The sequence below is a fragment of the Neovison vison genome, chromosome X (genome assembly GCF_020171115.1).
Source record: "Neovison vison isolate M4711 chromosome X, ASM_NN_V1, whole genome shotgun sequence".
Taxonomy (NCBI): domain Eukaryota; kingdom Metazoa; phylum Chordata; class Mammalia; order Carnivora; family Mustelidae; genus Neogale; species Neogale vison.
In genome coordinates this window covers 116,991,397-117,013,400 of record NC_058105.1, presented here as the reverse complement: position 1 = coordinate 117,013,400, position 22,004 = coordinate 116,991,397, and the positions used below count along the sequence as shown (strand labels likewise).

The 22,004-nt window shown below is 39.8% G+C and overlaps 1 protein-coding gene across 3 annotated transcripts in view; it reads left to right on the top strand.

Annotated features, from left to right (window-relative positions):
• The window catches only part of PPEF1 (protein phosphatase with EF-hand domain 1), a 122,090-nt gene that overhangs the window by 79,512 nt on the left and 20,574 nt on the right, over nucleotides 1-22,004 (top strand). For 2 of the 3 annotated variants that reach the window (XM_044235449.1, XM_044235450.1), the window contains 5 exons: nucleotides 4,180-4,294; nucleotides 7,375-7,411; nucleotides 8,059-8,208; nucleotides 11,953-12,102; nucleotides 21,167-21,352. In XM_044235449.1, coding sequence (XP_044091384.1) covers nucleotides 4,180-4,294; nucleotides 7,375-7,411; nucleotides 8,059-8,208; nucleotides 11,953-12,102; nucleotides 21,167-21,352 — 638 coding nt within the window. Of the gene's footprint in view, nucleotides 1-4,127; nucleotides 4,295-7,374; nucleotides 7,412-8,058; nucleotides 8,209-11,952; nucleotides 12,103-21,166; nucleotides 21,353-22,004 lie in introns of all 3 variants that reach the window. The other variant, XM_044235451.1, reaches the window with a different exon arrangement.

The following is a 22,004-nucleotide window of genomic DNA, read 5'->3' as shown; positions in this document are numbered from 1 at the left end:
GCAAAAACTCATTCTTTTGTTTATTGAATACAAGTTCATGAATTGTATCTTCCTCATAAGTATCTTTTATTATGTAATGTTGCTTTGTAATCATGTTTAGCACTTTTAATCTTAAATTCCACTGTCTTGTATCAATGTATACATTTTGATTTCTCTTTGTTGTATTTATCTTGTTTTCAAACTATCTTTACCTATATTTTAATGTGTATTTCTCACAAACTATATATACCTGATTTTTGTATTTTGATATAGTCTAGTGAACTTGGTATTTTAATTGGAGAATTTAACCCATTCACATTTAGTATAACAACAGATATTTTTGAAAATTTTTCTTCTATTTTACTTTGCTTACTATTTACTTCACTATGTTTCATCTTCTCCCTTTTCTTTTTGCTGTTTTTGTGACATTTTCTTTGGTGTTTTTACTGTGCTTTTCTATTCAATTGTGGTTATCTACCCATTCCTGATAAATAATTTGTGTGTATATTTCTCAGGCAGGTATAACTTTATTTTTCCACCATTATCCTCTCTCTCCTCCAATGAGATAAATGTATTTATTTTCATGCTTTCTACATCTGTCCCCCATTAGGATGAGATTTGTGGAGAATTTGCTTTTCTTCCCTAACCTCCCCTGCAAATTCTAGTTACTGCTCATGCCATATTTTTAGTTCTTGACCATTATTAGGTTTTTCTTCATAGTATGTCTCTTCTATTTTTAGAATCCTTGCTTGGTACTTAAGTGCAAGTTCCATGTTATCACTATTGATTTATATTTATATTTAATTAGATACTGAAGGTTTCATTGTTCATTGTGCACATCTATAGTCTATATAATATATTCTTTCCTCTTGGGTCTTTCCCTGGCTCTTACTTCGTTAGAATATTTTCTTGAGTGTTTTCCTCTATGGGGCACATGGGTGCTACATTCTCTGAATGCAAGCTCCTTGAATGCAGGGACTTCGTATTATTTACTTCTGTGTTTCTAGCACCAAAACTGTGTCTAGCACATAACAAGCCATCAATGCATGTTCATTGTTTTTGTGGTATTAGATCACTGCATACTTACGTATGTCTTTTTTCTACTCTGATGATCATCAATGTTGTTGCTGATATTTGATCCTTTACACATCTGCAAATATTATCTATCACCCTAAGAAGTTAATGCTGTTCTGTCCAATACAGAATTCTTGGTTTATAGTCCTTTTCTGTCTTTAATTTGTAGATTTATTCTACCATCTTCTACCTCCCACTACTGGTTATGAGAAGTCTAATGCCGGGATGATTCTTTTCCCTTTGTAACTTGCTCTTTCTCTCTAGTAGCTTCTAAGACTCTTACCTGGTAATAGGAATATTTTTTCCCCTATCAATTGTGCATAGGATTCAGGAGCTCTTTGAGACTTCAGGCCGAAGCCCCTTTTTAACCATAGAAATCTCCCTTTCTTTATTATGTAATTATTGCCTCTACTCCATCTGTTCCTTTTTCCTGATTCTGGAATGATTATTGGAATATTAGTTCTCTTGGCTTGATCTCTAATTTCTTACTCATGCCTTGTGATTTCCATCATTTTGCTTTTTAATCTGTATGAGAGATTTTTCATCTGTTTGCTTTTTCATGTCAATAATGTATTTTCTGGGGTGCCTAGGTGCCGCAGTGGGTTAAAGCCTCTGCCTTCAGCTCGGGTCATGAGATTGAGCCCCGCGTTGGGCTCTCTGCTCGGTGGGGAGCCTGTTTCCCCATCTCTCTCTGCCTGCCTCTCTGCCTACTTATGATCTCTGTCAAATAAACAAATAAAATATTTTTTTAAAAAAATGTATTTTCCAATCTCTGTTTCTTTTAATTAGCTCTAATCTATTGATATTTTAAATTTGGCTATCACACTTTAAATGGCAAGAATTACTAACTTTTTGTTCTTTATTTTATGGTCCTCTCATTTTTTTTTAAATAACATTTTCTTCTGTCCTCCAGCTCATTAGGGGTTAGAACTTTGGCAGATCTGATTGGTCTGTCTCTCTCTGGTTACTGGATCCCCTTAAGTGCTAGGTTATTCTCATTTTCTATTCTCTGCTTAAGCTAGATTAAGCCGGTCTATAGTTGAAGGCACAATAGTTGCTACTTCTATATCAAGAGTGTGAGAGGAAGTCTCTACATTCCTAGGGATCCCTAAATGCAAGTATTAGTTTTCTTTTAACTTCAGACATAGAGACGAAGTTCCCTACACTTTTTCTAGCAGCTCCTTCTTCCCCAAACCAGGACCACACTAATGCTCTGAGTCAGGGTTTCCCCTAATCAAGGGGGAAGAAATAAGGTCCAGGTCCCATCAGGTCTAGTTCTTCCATGTTCTACCCCAAGACACTGTACTGCTTCTCCTCTTGTCCCCTTCAGGCCTGGAATCCCAATAGAACCTATAGCCTCCTTTAACACCCCTCAGATTACTCTGGTTTATTCATCCCAGCCAGCTGAAGGCTAGAGGAAGGAAGAGTTATCAGAGATGCAGAATCCATCCTTTTTTCTTTAAGTTATGATAAGGAATAGCCTATGTTTTTGCAACTGGCTCACACTATTTAAGCCCAATAAATTCATGAAGGTATATGAATTAATGTATAAGAAAATATAAAATAATGGGATCTTAAAGTTAGAAATAATATGGAGGTCATAATAAAATGCATCTTCTCATTTGTATGGTGTTGTATGGTTTTCATGCAATTTTATATACACAGCCTCATTCGAGTTCCAGAGTAGCCCTGTATGGTAAGTATGGAAGTTATCATCCCCATTTTACAGATGAGGGAAATATAACTCATAAAGATTAAAGAATTTACCCAAGAACACATGGGTAATAGTGGAGGTGGACTAGCCAATAAGTCATCTTATTTCTGGTCCAGGACGCTGTACTGCTGCTTGTTTGCTTGTTTGTTTCCAGTTGTCTTCAGAACATGTTACATTGCATGATGATTTGTGGAATCCCTGAGTTAACATATTGCAATCCATATTATATATATTTTTAACTAGTTATACTATATGGGTATGAATAACTTTAAATATATGTAAATACTAGGACAGTGACTATAAGGTGGTAAGATTTTCTTTTGTAGTGTGAAATCTAAAAAAAAGAGGAATCTGAAAATAGTTTGAAAAAGATTAATGTAACTAGAATATGTATTTTATTTCCTAAAGGTAACTTTTTTGAAGGGGGGCAGACATTTGGACATATGAGCACTTAAAATTTTCTCTTTGTGATGTGTTTTTTCAACGTTCAGATTTATTTTACGGTGCAGTAGAAATGCATTTGACCATTTCCCTACCAGGCATGGGTCTGTCATGTTTGTTTTGTCTTGGAGTTTCGTAGTACAGAAGTAAATGCATCAATAGCTGCTATAAAGACCAGACCTCTGTCCTGATCCCAGTTCTTTTTTCCTACTAATGCTGTGTTTAAAAGTATTATCTCATACTCAGGAGTGAGAATCAAAATATTTAACAACTAATATGGCCCAGCCAGTGAGCAGTCACAGTATCTGCCAGCTGTCAACACCTGGTGTAGTTGTATCAGATATGCTGATATCAGTTGCTGATATCAGTTGCTGATATGTCAGCCCTGCTCACAGTTGCTCCGCTGGGTATTTTTATATCCATTCTCTTGTTTGATCTGGGGAGGGGGTGGATAGAGTGTCATCTCACTTTTGTACACTCCCTTTTGTGCCATCTCCAAAGAAATTAAACAGAGGGCCTCTTAGAATGAAAGACTTCCAGCTCTTGGTTCAGTGTCTTCCTTGGGTGGAAGTTTCCTTCTTTTCCAGGGAGAAAGAAGAGATAAGTTTTGCCATTTTTGATAGGACAAAAATCAGCTCCTTTCAGAGAAAACTCAGAGTAGGTAGTGGGTAGAATAAGCAGTCACCATGTCCCCTGGAAGCTTCCTACCCCAAGCTAATGCTTCACTTCCAAAGTCCTTTCCAGGAGATGCCTGACCTAGAAGAGTGGAACTCCTCAAGTTAGTGAGCAGATTTTTCCCAGTGGAGGAAGTGATTCTGCTTCTTTTCTCCATCTTCACAGGGACGTTAAGTACAAAGCCTTATTTTAAAAGTACATTCTTTTAACTGCTTGTTTCCCCTCTCCTCTCCTCCTTCCACAGAATGGTCTCCCCTCAGGGAGCAACTCATATATTTTTAATGGTGATTTTGTAGATCGAGGAAAACATTCCATGGAGATCCTAATGATCCTGTTTGTGAGTTTTCTTGTCTACCCCAATGACCTGCACTTGAACAGAGGGAACCATGAAGATTTTATGATGAATCTGAGGTAACCTAGGCCTTTAGATTTCCTCTTTTGTTTCCCATACTGAAAAATACTGCCAGGTTGAGTTCCTAGCAGAGAGTTACAAGTGAGTGTAGAGAAGTAGGGATGAGGAGAATCTCAAGGGAGACCCTCAAGTCTTACCTCAGTTTACTAGCTCAGTCTTCTACTGAGTGAGTATACGTTACTCTGAAGTCTTCTTCCCATATTTTCTTCTAGTTCTGTCCTTGCTTCTCCCTTCTGTTATGTTCTTTCTCTTCCTCCCATGCCTCCCATCATAGGCCAAATTGTTTCCTGGATGGATGTGTTAGGCCAGTTTTGGAGGTGTGGTAGTTTCTATGAGCAGGCTTAGATGAGATCATTCTGTTGCTACACTTTTGGCTTGCCTCAGATGTTGTCTCAGAAACTAGAGCTGTGTTTTTCACTGATGTGTATATTTTTTATGACATGGTGATTGCTTCTGGCATAATTGTTCATAAACACATTTGAGAACAGCTGTAATGTTGCATTTCAACTATCTGACTCACTGGCGATTTGAGGAATAAAGATTGGTTAAATAGCTTACCAAATTTTGCTGGAAGACATAGTCGGTGATAAATGTTCCCCTTTCCCTTCTTTCTTCTTCCTTCACCCCTCCTTTACCAGTTTGGTCTAGGGCAGTAGAAGGCATGACGTGTCTCATGCTTTTATTTCTAGGTTTTGGGGTGCCTTGATAAAAGCTCAGCAACTGATGAGTTTTGCCTTTGGGGCAGTTTCACCCCCCGGCTTTGAGTAGAGATTTTCAATTATAATGTTTCAAGTATGGAAACAGATGCTAAGACTATGATGAGAAAAGTCCCAGACTGTTCTCAGAGGTCCTTTATATGTAATGTAGCTCAAAAGGTTTATTTGGGCATGCCACTTATCCTTTCATTTATTCAGTTAGCCAATCATATTTATCTCATGTCTATGATGGTTAATGAAAGAGACATGCCCCCTGCCCTCACAGAGTTTACATCTAGCAGGGAAGACTTACATTGAACAGGTTTTTCAAGTGTGATAAGGTTGTAAAGTGGGGACCTAACTTGTCTGGGGGGTGATAGAAGGTTCTCCCGTAGAAGTATGGTATCAGCCTGAAACCTGAGGATGAATTAGGCAATTCAGAGATGAAGAATGATATTCCACACTGAGGCGACAACTTAGGTAGAATATGAGACAAGACTTTTTAGATTTGAAAGAACTTTAGGAGGGTAGGAGCACAGACTGAGGGACAGGATGGTCCCTAACACGGCTGGAGATGTAAGACATGGTTGGATCATGCAAAGGAATTTAGAACTTTTTTCTAAGGACAACAACAATAATCATAGAAGAGTATCATAAAATTTGTGTTTTAGGGGCGCCTGGGTGGCTCAGTTGGTTAAGCAGCTGCCTTCGGCTCAGGTCATGATCCCAGCATCCTAGGATCGAGTCCCACATCGGGCTCCTTGCTCGGCAGAGAGCCTTCTTCTCCCTCTGCCTCTGCCTGCCATTCTGTCTGCCTGTGCTTGCTCTCTCTCCTTCTCTCTCTCTATAAATAAATTAAATCTTTAAAAAAAATTTGTGTTTTAAATGCAGCAGGAAGAAATATTTGAATGAGGGAGGCCAATTAGGAGGTAGTTGAAGAGATAGAGGATGGGTTCTCATGTAGACTAAGGTAGTAGGGATGGAGATACAAAGAAGTGGACAGATTCAAGAGGAGTTTAGGCAATGATGGTTTAAAGTGTGATAATGTGATATGGGGGACTTGAAAGAAGAGAGAATCGAGGATAACCTCCAGGTTTCCGGCTTCAATGTGAGAGTACATTGGCATTGTTCACTGATATTGGGAACATGACAAGAAGAAAAGGTTGAGATGAGCATGAACGGTAAGTTCATTTTGAGGTAAGGTGATTTGAAGTGCTTTTTGATTAGGTAGTTGCATGTTTGTGTCCAGAGCGCAGAAATGCAGTGTGGCCTGCAGCATTGTCTGGCAACATTGGCACATACATAGTACCCAGAACCCTAGGCAAGGATGAGATTGCCAAGAGAGAGTGAAGGGAGAAGAGGGCCTAGGACAGAATCCGAAGAAATGCCACCATTCAAGGTGAGGCAGAGAAAAACTTGCAAAGGAGATGTAGAATACCCAGAAAGGTACAAGGAAAACCAAGAGGGTTTATTGTCACAGAATCCAAGAGAAGAAAACTTTTCCAGGAGGATGATGTAGTCAACTATATTTAGTGCTTCAGAGAGGGCAAGGAACACGAGGACTGCAAGGTGTCCATTGGATTTAACAACATAGACACCTTTGGTGAGTGCAGGACTGAATTCATCTCGGGAAACATGAAGTTACACTGTAGAAGCCTGACATGACATGATTTGCATGGAAACCTGGAATAAATATGCTGTGGTTCTGACTTCTCTTTCTTGGGCCTTAAGTATATATATGATTATCCTAAGGCAAGGAAAAGTCATTTTAAAAATTTCCATCATTGACGTTCCCTTCATGATTACAATTCAGGCATGAAAATTCCCGACTCTTTCTATTAAAATATTGAATACTATTACATGAATGATATCAGAGAGAGTGTAAAGGGCCAACTTGTTGTCTTCTAGTCTTTTCTTTGTCTCTGTTCTGTCTCTCCCCCCAACCCCCCTTTCTGCACCTTCATTCATTTACTCTAAGATTTAGGATGTCTGAGAAATTCTATCTAAATGAAAAGCATTCTCCCACACAGCTTCCCCCAGCTGCCACAGCACACTTCTCTGAGTATTCACAGCAGCTAAACATCCTATACCTAGACCTAGCACGTATTTCTTAAGTTGCCTTGAACATTGTTTCATGAAAGCTTATCTTCCTTCTCCATGCTATAAGCTCCTTCCGAGTAGGGATGATGTCATTTGCTGCTTTTGTTCTTTCCCATCATGCCTAGCAAAAACTTGGGTAAGTAGTAGTTTCAACTAAACTCTAGTTTCTCAAGTTCTTCATACTTGTGATAATGAGATGTCAGGAGGTCCCCTTTTTGCATGACGTAAGTAGGAGTTATCAACATTTAATCAGTTTTGAACACCATTGTTTTCTTTTTTTTCAGGTATGGCTTCACAAAAGAAATTTTGCATAAATATAAGGTAAGACTCATCTTTTTTTTTTTTTTTTTAATGCATTCTCTTTGCTGCTTATCCATAGAACTACAAAAAAAAAGAGCCTTTGGGAAGGGTGATGGGTTTAAAAAAATAAATAAATAAAAGCACAGCAGGAAGCTCTGGCCAGGGTAGAGGCCTCATTCTCTTCCTGGACCAAACCAAGCTTTTTCATTGTGACTTTCATTGTTAGTTTCAGCAGAGATACAAGCATATTCTATTGTTGTAATGGTACCCAGGATTTGTTTTATGGTAAACATGCAGATACAGAAATGATTATCGCAAAGGAAGAGATTTGTACTCACTGTAAGTGAGTAAAGGAGTGGGCTCTGGATTGGTTAGTTTGCATATGAAAGACACTCATCTGCATATGAAAGGTAAATCATCTATGATTTCTAGGAATTAGCTACCTCTGGGAGGAGCAATCTCTCCTCTAGGGTCAGCAAGGCGCCAAGTTGTCAAAGTATCAAAAACATAGAATAAAAAACAAGCAAAGGTAGAATAAAAAGACATGATTAATGCATGCTGGTGCGTTGGTGACTCCATGACTCCTTTGTGTGGCATGAAAGCTGTTGCTTTTTGTGATAAACTTGAACTTACCAAAAAACAAAACTTACTCCAGTTCTTACCTACAGTTGCATGGAAAGAAAATCTTACAAATCTTAGAAGATGTCTATACCTGGCTCCCAATTGGTACAATCATTGACAATGAAATCCTGGTCATACATGGTGGGATATCAGAGTCCACAGACTTGAATTTGCTCCACCGCATAGAAAGACACAAAGTAAGAAACAATGTTTACATAAATCTTGTCTCAGAGTTTTTATAAGGGGTTGTATACCTCTTTTCATTTCTAATTTTGTATTCACTTATGTTTTAGTAGTTGTCATAACTCTGCAAAAATTAGTACAAATTTTAAGAAAATCTATGATTGCAAGATAAAGAACTGAATGGGTAACTTCTACATATGGCCAAATGTGTTTTTTTAACTTCATGATGTAAGTGGAAAACGAGGAACTGTTGGCATTTCATATAGTTTCTAAAAGGAAGAATCCTGATATTTTAAAATTAAAATTTCTGATTAATGTTGTAGTAAAATATACATAACATGAAATGAACCACTTTAATTAACCATTTTTAAGTGTAGAGCTCAGTGGCATTAAGTACATTCTCATTGTTGTGCCATCATCCCCCTCATCCATCCCCAGAATTTTTCATCTTCCCAAACTGAAACTCTACCCATTAAGCAGCAGCTCTCCAATCTCCCCTCTTCCTAGCCCCTGCTGACCACCATTCTATTTTCTGTCTCTGAATTTGACTACTCGGGGTGTCTCATATAGATGGAATCATAGAGCAATTTATTTCTGAATTGCTATGACTTCTCTTATACTCCAAATGGCTCAGGGTATTTTGGGGGGAAATGTTTTAAACTGAGTAATCAGATTCAGTACAACAGAAGCAGAGCAAGAACAGGTACAGAACCTCTAAGGGAAGAGACTGGTGCGGCCTGTAAAGCTCCCATACTTAGCAAAGGGCTCCGGCTGGGTCTTGCCAAGTGACTGGAATTATCTGGGTCCTGTACCAGGGCCCAGGCAAAGCCCGCAGACCGGGGCATAGGATGTGCCCTGGGAGCCTGAGGACCAATAGCAGCTCCCGAACCAGATGATCGGATACGGTCCTAGTGAGAAGCCTGAACCCTCACCTCTCCAGACTGAGAGTCAACTTCCAACCAATCCAGACAAGTAGAGTCCAGAGCTGGAATTCAATTTGGTATAGACAGAAGTGTGACCCCTCTTCACCTTGAGTTTCTGGAACCCTTATCACTTTATATACATATGAAAGATAGTATTATTGCTAACTTCTTCTCATCCTTTTAATATCAGCTTAAATGGACCCCCTCCTCTGGAAAGCCTTCCATGACCTCCGGACTACGTCAGGTCCGCTTCTATCTGCTCTCAAGTCCCTTGTACATATCCTTCATAACAGTTACCAGAACTGAGTGTAGAATTGGGGTACTATTTACCATCCTCCCCTGCTTCTCTCATTCACTGATATAACTCCAGCACCTAAGATGCAGTGAATACTTTTTGTTTTTTTACTTTTTTAAAATCTATGTTCTTAAAAAAATTTTAAATTAACATATAATGTATTATTAGCACCAGGGGTACGGGTCTGTGAATTGCCACGTTTGTACTTCACAGCATTCATCATATCACATACCTTCCCCAGTGTTCATAACCCAACCACCCTCTCCCTATCGCGCCCCCCGCTGCCCCGGCAACCCTCAGTTTGTTTTGTGAGATTAAGAGTCTCTTATGGTTTGTCTCTCTCCCGATCCCATCTTGTTCCATTTATTCCTTTCCTACCCCCTAAACCCCCCACATTGCCTCTCAACTTCCTCATATCAGGGAGATCATATGATAATTGTCTTTCTCTGATTGACTTATTTCGCTAAGCATAATACCCTCTGGTTCCACCCATGTCGTTGCAATGGCAAGATTTCATTTCTTTTGATGGCTGCATAGTATTCCAGTATATATATATATATATATATATATATATATATATATACACACATATATCACATCTTCTTTATCCATTCATCTGTTGTTGGACATCTAGTTTCTTTCCATAGTTTGGCTATTGTGGACATTGCTGCTATAAACATTAGGGTGTATGTGCCCCTTCAGATGATGTAGTGAATACTTAATCAGTGTTTGTTGGCTGTGTCCTAAGACATTTAAGACCAAAGCAGGGAAGACTGAAGACAAAACTGGATAGAAATATCTTTACCACCCCTTTCCTGATTCTGTGGTGATTTTACATCCCTCCTCTCCAACCTCACCCAACCGTGACCATATCTCCTGGCTTGTACCTGTTGTTCTGGTAATTGTTAATAGTGCTTCCCTTTACTCTCAGTATTCTGACTGCAGTAAATTTTAAGGTCACCCCGTGTTGAAGGCTTCTTTCTCATGGTATCAGCAAATAGTCAAGCTAGTAAAACATTTTGATCAAGATAGTCAGTTTAACATAACGACTGAACGTGATTCTAGGCAAGCGTGAGGGAACATGATGTTTTAGTCGGTCAGGTATTGTCAGGCATGCAGCAGGAGTGCCGTGCCCTACCACCACCCGCCGTGCGACAACAGCGCTCATCAGCCATGGCAGCCACTACAATTGATCTGATCGAAAACTTACCCTTTTCTGAAGGGAGCCTGAGCAGCCAGCCCTCTCTAGAGCTTTCTGAGCTATGAAGAGCATGGCTTGGGGCGCCTGGGTGGCTCAGTTGGTTAAGCCTCTGACTCTTGGTCTCAGCTCAGGTCTCTATCTCAGGGTCATGAGTTCAAGCCCTAAGTTGGGTTCCATGCTGGTTGTGGAGCCTACTTGGGAAAAAAGAAAAAAAAGAGCATGTCTCTGGAATGGCTGTTACTCTCTCTGTGGAGATCAAAGGGTGAGAGCCACCTTGACCTAGTAAAGTTCATGAAGCTCTGACATCAGATAGCCGAAGCTAGCTTTACATTCTACTTCTGCCACTTCCTGGCTGGGTAAGTGGGTATGAAAGGTTTTGAAACCTCGGTTTCTGCCCCTGTACATGGAAGCTAAAAACACCTACTATATTGAATTGTCAGGAGGATTAAATATAATTTAGGTGAAGAAAACAGCATAGAGTAAGCTCTAAACACAAAGCACTCTCCCTCCAACTCTCTCCTCTCTTTCCTGATACTGGGGACCGAGGGTTGAATTTTAGTCACCAAGACACCCCTTGGGGAGAAGTTTTTAGGCCAGGAGTTTTCCCAGGAGAACAAATTTTACCTTCTTTGGGGCTCATCATTCCACCTACTCATAAGCCTGGTTTTAAAGATAGAAATCTGACTTGTGTACTTCTTGTGTCTTCTACCCCTCCTAGAATGAGGTTGAATTGGCAGCACATACTTGTATTAAATACAATTGAACTGTAGCAAAAGTAGAAGGTTTAAGACTTTGGAACTCTACCAAATGAAAAGCAAAAGTAGATTTTCAGGTCCAATTTTATACCTTTCCCATTTTCTCTGCTTTCCCATCCTTTAGGACCCTCTAAGGGTAGGGATGACCACACTTCCTGGTTTATGCCGGCTGTCGTGGTATGGTTGTTAATGGCAGCAGGGAGTAGGGTTGGGGGAAACCTGATGACAACCAACTTCTAGGTTCATCAAAGGCATTTTGTAAGGTGGGTAGGCCGGTGGGGCTGTCAGTGCAGAGGGACAGAGAAGGAAGAGTCTATAAGTCTGAGATTCTAGTTTAGAATTCTTTCAGCTCCCTGGCAGGGGGTAGGAGAAAGGATGGCTAGCAGCAGTCCCAGGAGAAAATGGTGGCGTGGAACTTTAGGGAGGAGCTGGGAAAAGTATTCTGATCCTAAGTGGCCTGGAAAAACACACCTTCTTCATCAGCTGAGGCACAACAATAGAGACAGAGAGGCAATGGGCACTGGAGTTTCTGCCAGCAGCACATGAAGCACAGGGTTTGGCTAAAGTGTGAATTTGTTTTGTAGATGAAATCTGTGCTGATGCCACCAATTTCCATAGATGAAGACCAGGATACTGACTTGAAGAAAACTAAAACAGGTGCAAATGTTGTACCTCGGGAAGGCAAAACAAATGAATCCCCTTCTGAACAGTTACCAAAGCATGAATGGGAACAGGTAGGTATCAAAGTGTTCACCAAAGTGGCAGTGAAGATGCCGCATTGATGATGCTGTCCCTTAGATCCATAACAAGTGACTTACCTTTATAAGCAAACTCTCTTTCTGAATTCATCACTATACTTTTAATAGCTTCATTGAGATAGACTTGCATTTGAAGTATATAATTCAGTGGTTTTGGTATATTTACAGTGTTGAGCAACTGTCATGATGATCTAACTTTAGAACGTTTTCATCACCTGAAAAAGAAACTCCATACCTATTACTAGTTACTCCCCCTTCCCTCCCCAATCACCCCCTCCCCCAGCCTTAGGCAATCGCTAATCTACTTTTGGTCTTTATAGATTTGCCTATTCTGGACATGCTATAGAAATGGACCCATACAATATGTCTGGCTTCTTGTACTCAGCCCAATGTTTTGAGGTTCATCCATGTTGTACTTCGTTGTGTGGATATGCTACATTTTGTTTATTCATTCATGAGTGGGTAGACATTTGAGTTGTTTCTGCTTCTTGGCTATTATGAATAATGCTGCTATGAACACTGACATAAAAGTTTTTCTGTGGGCATAGGTTTTCATTTCTCTTTGGTATATACCTGAGAATGGAATTGCTCAGTCATAAGATAATTCTAAGCTGAACATTTTGAGAAACTTCCAAACTGTTCTCCCAAGGAGCTGCGCCATTTTATATTTCCATTACCAATGTATGAAGATTCCAATTTCTTCACATTCTCACTAAAAAATTGTCTCTCCTTTTGATTATGGCTGTCCTAGTGGGTGTGAGGTTGAATCTTATTATGGTTTTGATTTGTTGTGGTTTTGGTATTTCTCTAATGATGTTGAGCATCTTTTCGTGTGCTAATTGGCCATCTGTATATCTTGGGAGAAATATCTATTCAGATCCTTTGCTCATTTTAAAAATTGAGTTATTTATCTTTTTATTAACGCATTGTAAGAGTTCTTCATATATTCTGGATATAAATTCCTTATCAGATATATTATTTGCCAATATTCTTTCTTATCCTGTGGGCTATCTTTTCTTTCTCGTGATAGTATTATTTGCAGCACCAAAGTTTTTAATTTTGATGAAATCTAATATTTATTTTTTTTACTTGTCTTTTTGGGGTTTTATCTAAGAAACCTTTGCCTAACCCAAAGTCATGAGGATTTATTGCTATATTTTCTTCTAAGAATTTTATAGATTAAGCACTTACATTTGAGTAATCCATTTTGAGTTAATTTTTGTGTATGCTGGGAGGTAGGGGTCTAACTTTATTCTTTCATATGTGGATCTCCAGTTATTCCAATACCACTTATTCTCATTGAATTTTCTTGGCACTTTTACCAAAAATCAACAGACCATAAATATGAAGGTTTATTTCTAGACTCTTAATTCTACTTCCCTGATCTATATGCCTATCCTTACATCAGCACTACACAGTTTTGAATACTGTAGCTTTGTAGAAAGTTTTGAAACTGGAAAATGTGAGTTCTTTGTTTTGTTGTTCTTTTTCAAGATTGTTTTGACCGGGGACGCCTGGGTGGCTTAGTTGGTTGAGTGACTGCTTTCAGCTCAGGTCATGATCCTGGAGTCCAGATCGGGCCAGTGGCAGTGGGGCTCCCTGCCCAGCTGGGGGTCTGCTTCTCCCTCTGCCCTTTCCCTCTAATGCTCTCTCTCTCTGTCACTCTCTCTCTCAAATAAACAAATAAAATCTTCAAGGAAAAAAAAAAGATTGTTTTGACTGTTCTGGGTCCCTTGAATTTCCGTATGAATTTTAGGGTCATCTTGTCAATTTCTACCAAAGGCAGGTGGGATTTTGGTAGGAATTGCTTTGAATCTGTGTTCTTATTGCAATCTTAACAATATTATATACCCAATTCCATGAATATGGAATGTCTTTCCATGTATTTAGATCTTTAATTTCAACAGTGTTTTTAATAATGTACACTGAGGCACTTGTTTTGCTCAAGTGATGTTATTGTAAAACAGAATTGTTTTTTAAATTACCTTTAGAAATACAGTTGACTTGTGTATACTGATCTCATGCTATGAACCTTGATAAACCTGTTTATTCATCCTAATGATTTTTAGTGGTTCCTTGGGACTTTCTATATACATGAGCATGTTATCTGTGAATAGAGATAATTTTGCTTCTTCCTTTCCAAACTGGCTGCCTTTTATTTCTTTTTCTTCCTTAATAACCCTGTCTAGAACCTCCAGTACAGCATTGAATAGAAGTGGTGAGAGTAGATAGACATCCTTTTTTTATTCCTCATATTAGAGGAAGGCATTCAATCTTTCACCATTAAGTATATTAGCTGCCCTTCATCATGAGGAGGTTCCCTTCTGTGCATACTTTGTTGAATGTTTTTATTATGGAAGAGTGTTGGATTTTGTCAAATGATTTTTTTGTATATATTAAGATGATCTTATGGGGTTTGCTCTTTATTCTATCAATATGGCGTATTACATTGATTGATTTAAACCAACCTTACATTCCTGGGACAAATCCCACTTAGTCATGGTGTGTAATCCATTTTATATGCTGCTCACTTCAGTTTGCTAATTTTTTAAAAGGATTTTACATCTATATTCATAAGAGTGTTCTGTAGTTTTCTTGTGATGTCTTTGGTATTAGCATAAGACTGGCCTCATGATGAGTTGGGAAGCATTAGGTCCTCTTCCACTTGTTTGAGGAGTTTATGAAGGACTGATAATTTTTCTTCAAATGTTTGGTAGAATTCATCAGTGAAATGATCTGAGCCTGGGCTTTTCTTTGTAGGAATTTTAAAAATTACCAACTTAGTCTTCTTTCTTGCTATAGTTCTATTCAGATTTTTTATTTCTTCTTGAGTAGTTTGTATATTGGTAGTCCTGATAGTTCCTCTTCCTTGGAATCTGTCCATTTCATCTAATTTATCTTGTTGTTTGTAATATATATACATGTAAATAAACATAGAGTCGGTAGTGCTGTCACCTCTTTGATTCCTAATTTTAGCCAGTTGAGTCTCTTTTTTTCCTTGGTCAGTCTCACTAAGGTTTGTTAATTTTATTGATCTTTTCACAAAACCAATTTTTGGTTATATTGACTTCCTTTATTATTTTCTGTTCTCTCTGTCATTTATTTCTACCCTAATCTTTATTATTTCCTTTTTTCTGTTTGCTTTAGATTTCGTTTGCTCTTCTTTTTCTAGTTTCCTAAGGTGAAAGGTAATGTCATTAATTTGAGATCACTTGCCTTTTGTAATGAAGCTATAAATTTCCCTGTAACTACTACCTTAGCTCCATCCTGTAAGTTTTGCCATGTTTTGCTTTCATTTTCATCCATCTGTAAGTATTTTCTAATTTCCCTTGTGATTTCTTCTTTAACCCATACATTATTTAGCAGCATGTTATTTAGTTTCTGCATATCTGTGAATTTCTCATATTTCTTTCTCTTACTGCTTTGTACTTGAATTCAATTTTGGTTGGAGAACATACTTTATATGATTTAAATCCTTTGAAAACATAGTGATGCTTTTTTTATGGATAGTGTATGATCTATCTTGGAGAATGCTCCATGTGCTCTGGAGAAGAAAATGTATTCGATTCCTGTTAAGTGGAGTGCTATATATACAGATATATATACAGATATATATATATATATATATATATATATATCTGTCTTTGAATATATTTATCTGTCTTTGAATATAATAGTTGCTTTGAAATCTTTGTCTGCTAAGTCAACACCTATTCTCCTCAAAGGAGATTTCTATTGCCTGCTTGTTTTTCCTTGTATATTTTTTTCTTTGCATGTCCTATAACTCTTTTGTTGAAAACTGGGCCTTTTAAGTAATATATTGTAGTAACTCTAGATAGTTATTCCCATGCTCCTCTGGGGCTTATTGTTGTTATTTGTGTTTTCACTCATTTGTTTAGTGCTTGACTTGACTAGGTCAGTGAAGTCTGTGATGGACCTCTCAGTGTGTAGCCTCTGATGTCACTCTTCAGCGGGGCCGCCTGGAGCATGCAGTTTCCCTGACAACCAGGGTGGGGGCGGGGGGAGTGGGTGTGCAGTCATTGTAGTTTTAGGTAGGCTCTCTTTTATGGTCTTTTTCCCTGATTTCCCTCTAAGCTTTGGTGCACCTGCCTCTATTTGTATCAGACGCAGCTGTTGGTCTCCACTAATTGCTGGCTAATTGTGCTATTGTTCTTACCAATGCCCCAGGGCTCAGGAATAGCTCCACAATCTGATCCTATTAAAGTCCTTCTCCTTTGCAGCCGCAGGGTGGTACAATCGTTGAGGCTTATTCTGGCCCTCTGAGGCTCTTCTCATCTGCCCCTTTCCCTGATTCTGTCAGTGAAACTTTGGTCTGGTCCACTCTTGCTACTAGTATCTTGGAACCATCAGCATTCTTCTGATTGCTTACCTCTAAGAAGCCTCTATTTCTTGACTCTGTACTCTTATACCTTGACTGCTGAAAGTGTTGACTGAAATGTGATTTCTGTTGTAAAATATCTTCTAATCAGTGAAGAGAGAGAGAGAGAGAGGTGGGGAGATCAAGAGGGAGGGAGAAGAGGTAGGAAGAGAGGAATAGAATTCATCAACAGCTTGTGCATCCAAAGAATTTAAAAATAGAGAAGTAGGGGCGCCTGGGTGGCTCAGTGGGTTAAAGCCTCTGCCTTCGGCTCGGGTCATGATCCCAGGGTCCTGGGATCGAGCCCCGTATCGGGCTCTCTGCTCAGCAGGGAGCCTGCTTCCCTCTCTCTCTCTCTCTCTCTCTGCCTGCCTCTCTGCCTGCTTGTGGCCTCTGTCTGTCAAATAAATAAATAAAATCTTAAAAAAAAAATAGAGAAGTACAAGAGACAACCTATAGCAAGTAGTAAAAGATACCGACTTAGATTCTGAGACCCAAATTCCAAAGACCAAAGGTTAGAACAAGCACTTCGAGGATGGTGGATAAAAAGGATGATGCCAAAGAGATTGGAGTTGCACAAAAAGAAAATTCTGGCCTCTGGAAGCCTAGATAAGTTAGAATTCTAGAGAGACTGAGTCTTAAGAAAGGGGAGGGAGGAGACTGGGGATCATTATTCTGTAACAGAACTTCCCACCACCCCAACGGTATAGACGTGTAGGCATCTTGCCAACTCCATGTACATCGCTGGATCTTAGGGTAAAATGGACCAGAATCTCATTCCCATTATTTTAATAATTTCACCTTGTACCCTTACGGTTTTTTCCTCTCAGTTGCTGGTACAAAGTGGGCATGCATACTTTGGTTAGCTAGAGTTGAAATTTCAGAGAAAACCAGATTTCGTACTTTATTACTCAATAGCTATGAGCTATGTTATAATAAAGGTCATAGGCTCCTTATTTGTCCCCTACTCACAGAAGTGCATGATTCTTGGCAGAGTGTTGTAATTTAAGTTTTATCTTATGTTCACTGATATGTGGGCCATCTACATACTCACAGCTATGTCACTATATAGAGACGAGCATGATACCCTTCCTTTAGGACCGACTTGCAACAAGAAGACCAGAGAGGTTTAAAAAATAATTTTTATTATTTATTTCCTGAGTGACTCTTTTCTCTTAATTCACTCATTTAATATTTATTTAGTATTTATTCAACATTTAATATTCATTTCGTATTTATTCAACACTTGCACTGTTCTAGACTTTGGAGAATGTCAGTGACCAAAGGTCTGTTACCTCCTGAAGCTTACATTCTAGGGGGAGGAGTTAAATAATAATATAACAAAAAGCAAGTCAATTATATAATTTGTTAAGTGGGAAGTTCTACAGAAAAAAATTAAAACCAGAACAAGGTTGGGAGAATCAGGAGAACCGGAGACGGAGGGCAGAGCTGTAATTTTAGATAGGGTGGTCGGCCTCCTCGCGCAGGCTCCCGAGAGGGAAATGGCTTGTTTGTAGTCACTTGGCTAGTCACTGAGCCACAGAGGAGGATGGATTCCTGGTCCACCTTTAACGCCCATGCACCTTTTCCGAAGGGAAATATGACTTCGGAGTTCTGGGGGGGTCTCAATAAGAAAATGAACTGCGTCAGTGTCTGCTTATCCAGGGCGGCAATGAAACAAGGAGTAGGCATCTAAAGCAGTTTCAGTTTGGCTGGAAGGTTTGGGTTGAGCACAGCTTTTCAAAAGACATGTCCCAAAGCTGGAAGGAGGACACATCACCGAGGGAAAATACAAAAGAAGAGTTACTCTGTAGCTTTAGTGTCTTAGAAATGAAGCATTTAGATACACCTTTTTGGAGCTATTAACTCTCCCCCAAGACATACTTTTGGCAACTGGATTATTCAGAGCCTCAGACAGCCCAGGGCACTTCTTGCTGGATTTATTTTGGATTTAGGAGGTTTAAAGGCTGAGACACGAATAGGTTTTTGTCGACCAGGACCTATAAAAACTGTCATTCAGTAAAACTTTCCCAGTTTTTCATCTGAAAATTTTCAGGAAAGAATGTTGTAAATAACTGTTCTTTCATGCATTTACCACTCACAAGGCCTTTGCATTTCAGAGGAGGGGATGTTGTTGGAAGGAAAGAGACTTGTCTCTACAGAGGAATTTGTTTTCACCAACAAAGGATCTCAGGATCAAATCTGTATTATAGCCACAGTCTGGCTCAACAGAGTCAGGTGAATGAATTCTAGACAGAAAAAAAATGCAAACTCATGGAATGGATAATTCTGAAGACATTCATCTCTATAAAACTCATACCCCCTTTGACTTTGAGTCAAAGAAAAATGAATGTTTGTTTGCTATATCTTTCTCATTTCATTGATGAGCCAACTAAAGCTCAAACAGGTTCAATGATTTGCCCAATATGACACAGGGGATGCTTGAGGAACTAACTCTTTGGTCAGTGCTTATTCTAGTTCAGTAGAATCCATCACATACATTGAATTTATGTACATTTCAACTACATGTATATGACAAAAAGGAGAAAAGTATGTAAATTTGTATTGTCATAAAGCTTATTTATCCCATTGTACACTCTCACTTATATAAAATATTCTCACATCCATATTAGTGTATAAAATCACGTGTAGTGCACATTAAGGGTAATTTAAAAGGTTTTCCAGGGGGTAATTTTGGCTATAAATGACACATTTCATGTGAGAATTTAAAACTGAATCCCCTCTTTATAAAACACAATTTCCTGTGTTCCATGTTTCTGCCTTCCTTATACTAAAGGTCAAATCAGGACCCCCAAACGTGAATTCATGGTGTAAGAGCCAGATATGCCAATGCAAGTGTTTGTTTTGTCATAAACACCACCGAGGTAAATGGGCTCCATTTTATTTATTTGTAGGGTAGGATTGTGCCAGTGTTGGAATTCGGTAGGGGAGGAAAGAGAATCCTGGTCTAAATCTTCCTTGGGTGGTTTTAGCTCTCACTGCTGTCAATCCTCAAAAATTCCCCAAGTGTCTGGTTCATGCCTGATGGAGGGTTGCTACAGGCTCTGACCACGTGCTTATTCCAAAGTCTTCTACCAGTTCTGCGCTTCTCTCCACCTCACTGTCTTCTTCCTCACTTATTTCTAGCTCCCCTTCAATATCAGACCTATAAATGGGTGTACAGTCCAGTTTACTGGGACAACCATTTCTGGTTCTCTTGTTAAGACCTGACTTGGACTTGCCAGGGTAAGTGCAGAACTTAAAATGCATGGTCCTTCAAGCCTGCAGAACAAAAACAGGGAAAAGACAGACTCTCAGAATCATACTCTGTTAGAACTTTGAGATACTTTACAAGTCACCTGGCCCAAACCCGCACTTTTAAAGATCTGGAAACTGAGACCCAGAGAGTTTTCTCGAGGCTGCACAGCTTTAGTGACAAAGCTAGTTTTTCTCACTACTGCTTTAATGCCTGTAGGAGTTTAGATAAAGAAACATTATACGTAGATCAGAACAATAAAAAATATTCTTAGAAACCTGGATCTTCAGTCTTGGGCATCATATAGGCTGCGTTTTCCTCTTTCAGCCCCAAAAGGAAATGTTATGATAATGAAATATTTGTAGATTTAGGAGGACACATTGTGGAAACCAGTCAGTGGAGCTGAGAATGTTTCTATCAACGGGACAAAAAGGAAAGGAGATGACTTAGGAACTGCTCTCGGATGAACACTTGTTTATATTTGTGCTGGGAGAAAGTCTTCCTCATGCTATCTGCTCAACAGGACAAAAACCAGGGCCAAAGCCACAGCTGGGAGACCTACCTTACCTCTTTGAATATATTAAGAACCTCTAATGTGTGTTCTCTGTGGGGAACTGCTTTCTCCTTGGAACATGACAATGTAGCTCTTTTAAGAGAAAAGACCTTGAGGGGCACCTGGGTGGCCCAGTCGTTTAAGTGTCCTCCTTCAGCTCAGGTCATTTTCCCAGGGTCCTGGGATTGAGCCCCACGCTGGGCTCCCTGCTCAGCGGGGAGCCTGTTTCTTCCTCTCCCTCTGCTGTTCTTCCCCGCTCCCCACTTGTGCTCTGTCACTCTCATTCTCTCTCAAATAATAAACAAAAATTTTTTTAAAAAGAGAAAGAGAAAAGACCTTGGTAGATTCAGCAATTGTGAAACGATCATGGTAAGATTTTTAAAGACGGGGCGCCTGGGTGGCTCAGTGGGTTAAGCCTCTGACTTCGGCTCAGGTCATGATCTCAGGGATCGAGTCCTGCATTGGGCTTTCTGCTCAGCGGCGAGCCTGCTTCCCCCTCTCTCTGCCTACTTGTGATCTCTTTCTCTGTCAAATAAATAAATAAACTCCTCAAAAAAAAAAAAAAAAAGATTTCTGAAGACAGACCAAAAATAGCAAGGGCTGACTCTTCGTGATTATGGAGTATGGCTGCGCCGGTCATTGGTAATGAGCGGACAGGGATTGCGGTGACTGGGGGCATTACGGGTATTGTGGCAAAGATTCATGGAGGAGATGAGTCCACACCAAGTTTGAAGGAGGAACGAGGAACAGACTCTGGGATCACTTGGGTTAATACTTCTGGCAAATAAGCTGGAATCTAGAAAGAGAGACTCTCGCTTATGAATAGCGGCCTAATCTGGTTTGTTGCCCAAAGGTTATCGATATTCTGTGGAGTGATCCCAGAGGCAAAAGAGGCTGTTACCCAAACACAAGTCGCGGAGGAGGCTGTTATTTCGGACCAGATATCACCTCCAAGATTCTTAATAAGTTTCAGTTGAAGATGCTGATCAGGTCTCATGAATGTAAGCCCGAAGGGTATGAAATCTGCCATGACGGGAAGGTAAGCGGACGGTGGTGGTGACAGCGTCACACACATCCTCGCCCCAGGCAGTTTTTCTTCCCAGGATGCATCTTACCTAGAGGCTCATGGGAAGGTGACTTCCTCAGGACCAAAACAGGAGGCCACGTTTTGGTACATAGAAACAGGAGGCTACGAGGTTCACATAGGTTGTCTGAAGGGGCCTCAGTGTGCCTTACCCGAAGAGCTATTTGGCTCATTTCCCTGATCTTCCCGAATCCCAGAGACAGAAATTCTGACACGTAGCTCTAAGTGCCCCCACAGACAGGCTGCCTTCTTTATTAATCAAAAGGCGGCTTTCTGGTGCAGTGCGGTGGAGAAGGTACTTACCCTCACAGAGCCCGTCAAAGGCAGCCGTGAGTCCGGCTGGCTCTCCTTCACCTTTTGTACTTGCCCTGTGCAGGGCAGAGCCACAAAACCCGCCTCGCTTCTCCTCACTGAGCAGGTGAGCTCTAGTGAGTCGCCCGCTGTGGTCAGTGTAGCTGCAGACGCTCAAGTGGAGCGTGTTGTGCTCCTTCCATGGTGTCTGGTAAGGCCGGAAGAGGGCTGAGGAGCAGGTTTCTCATTCCAGGTTGTCTTGGGATGTCCCTTTTCTACCAGAGAATAACAATAAATAAAACAGAATACCAAACCA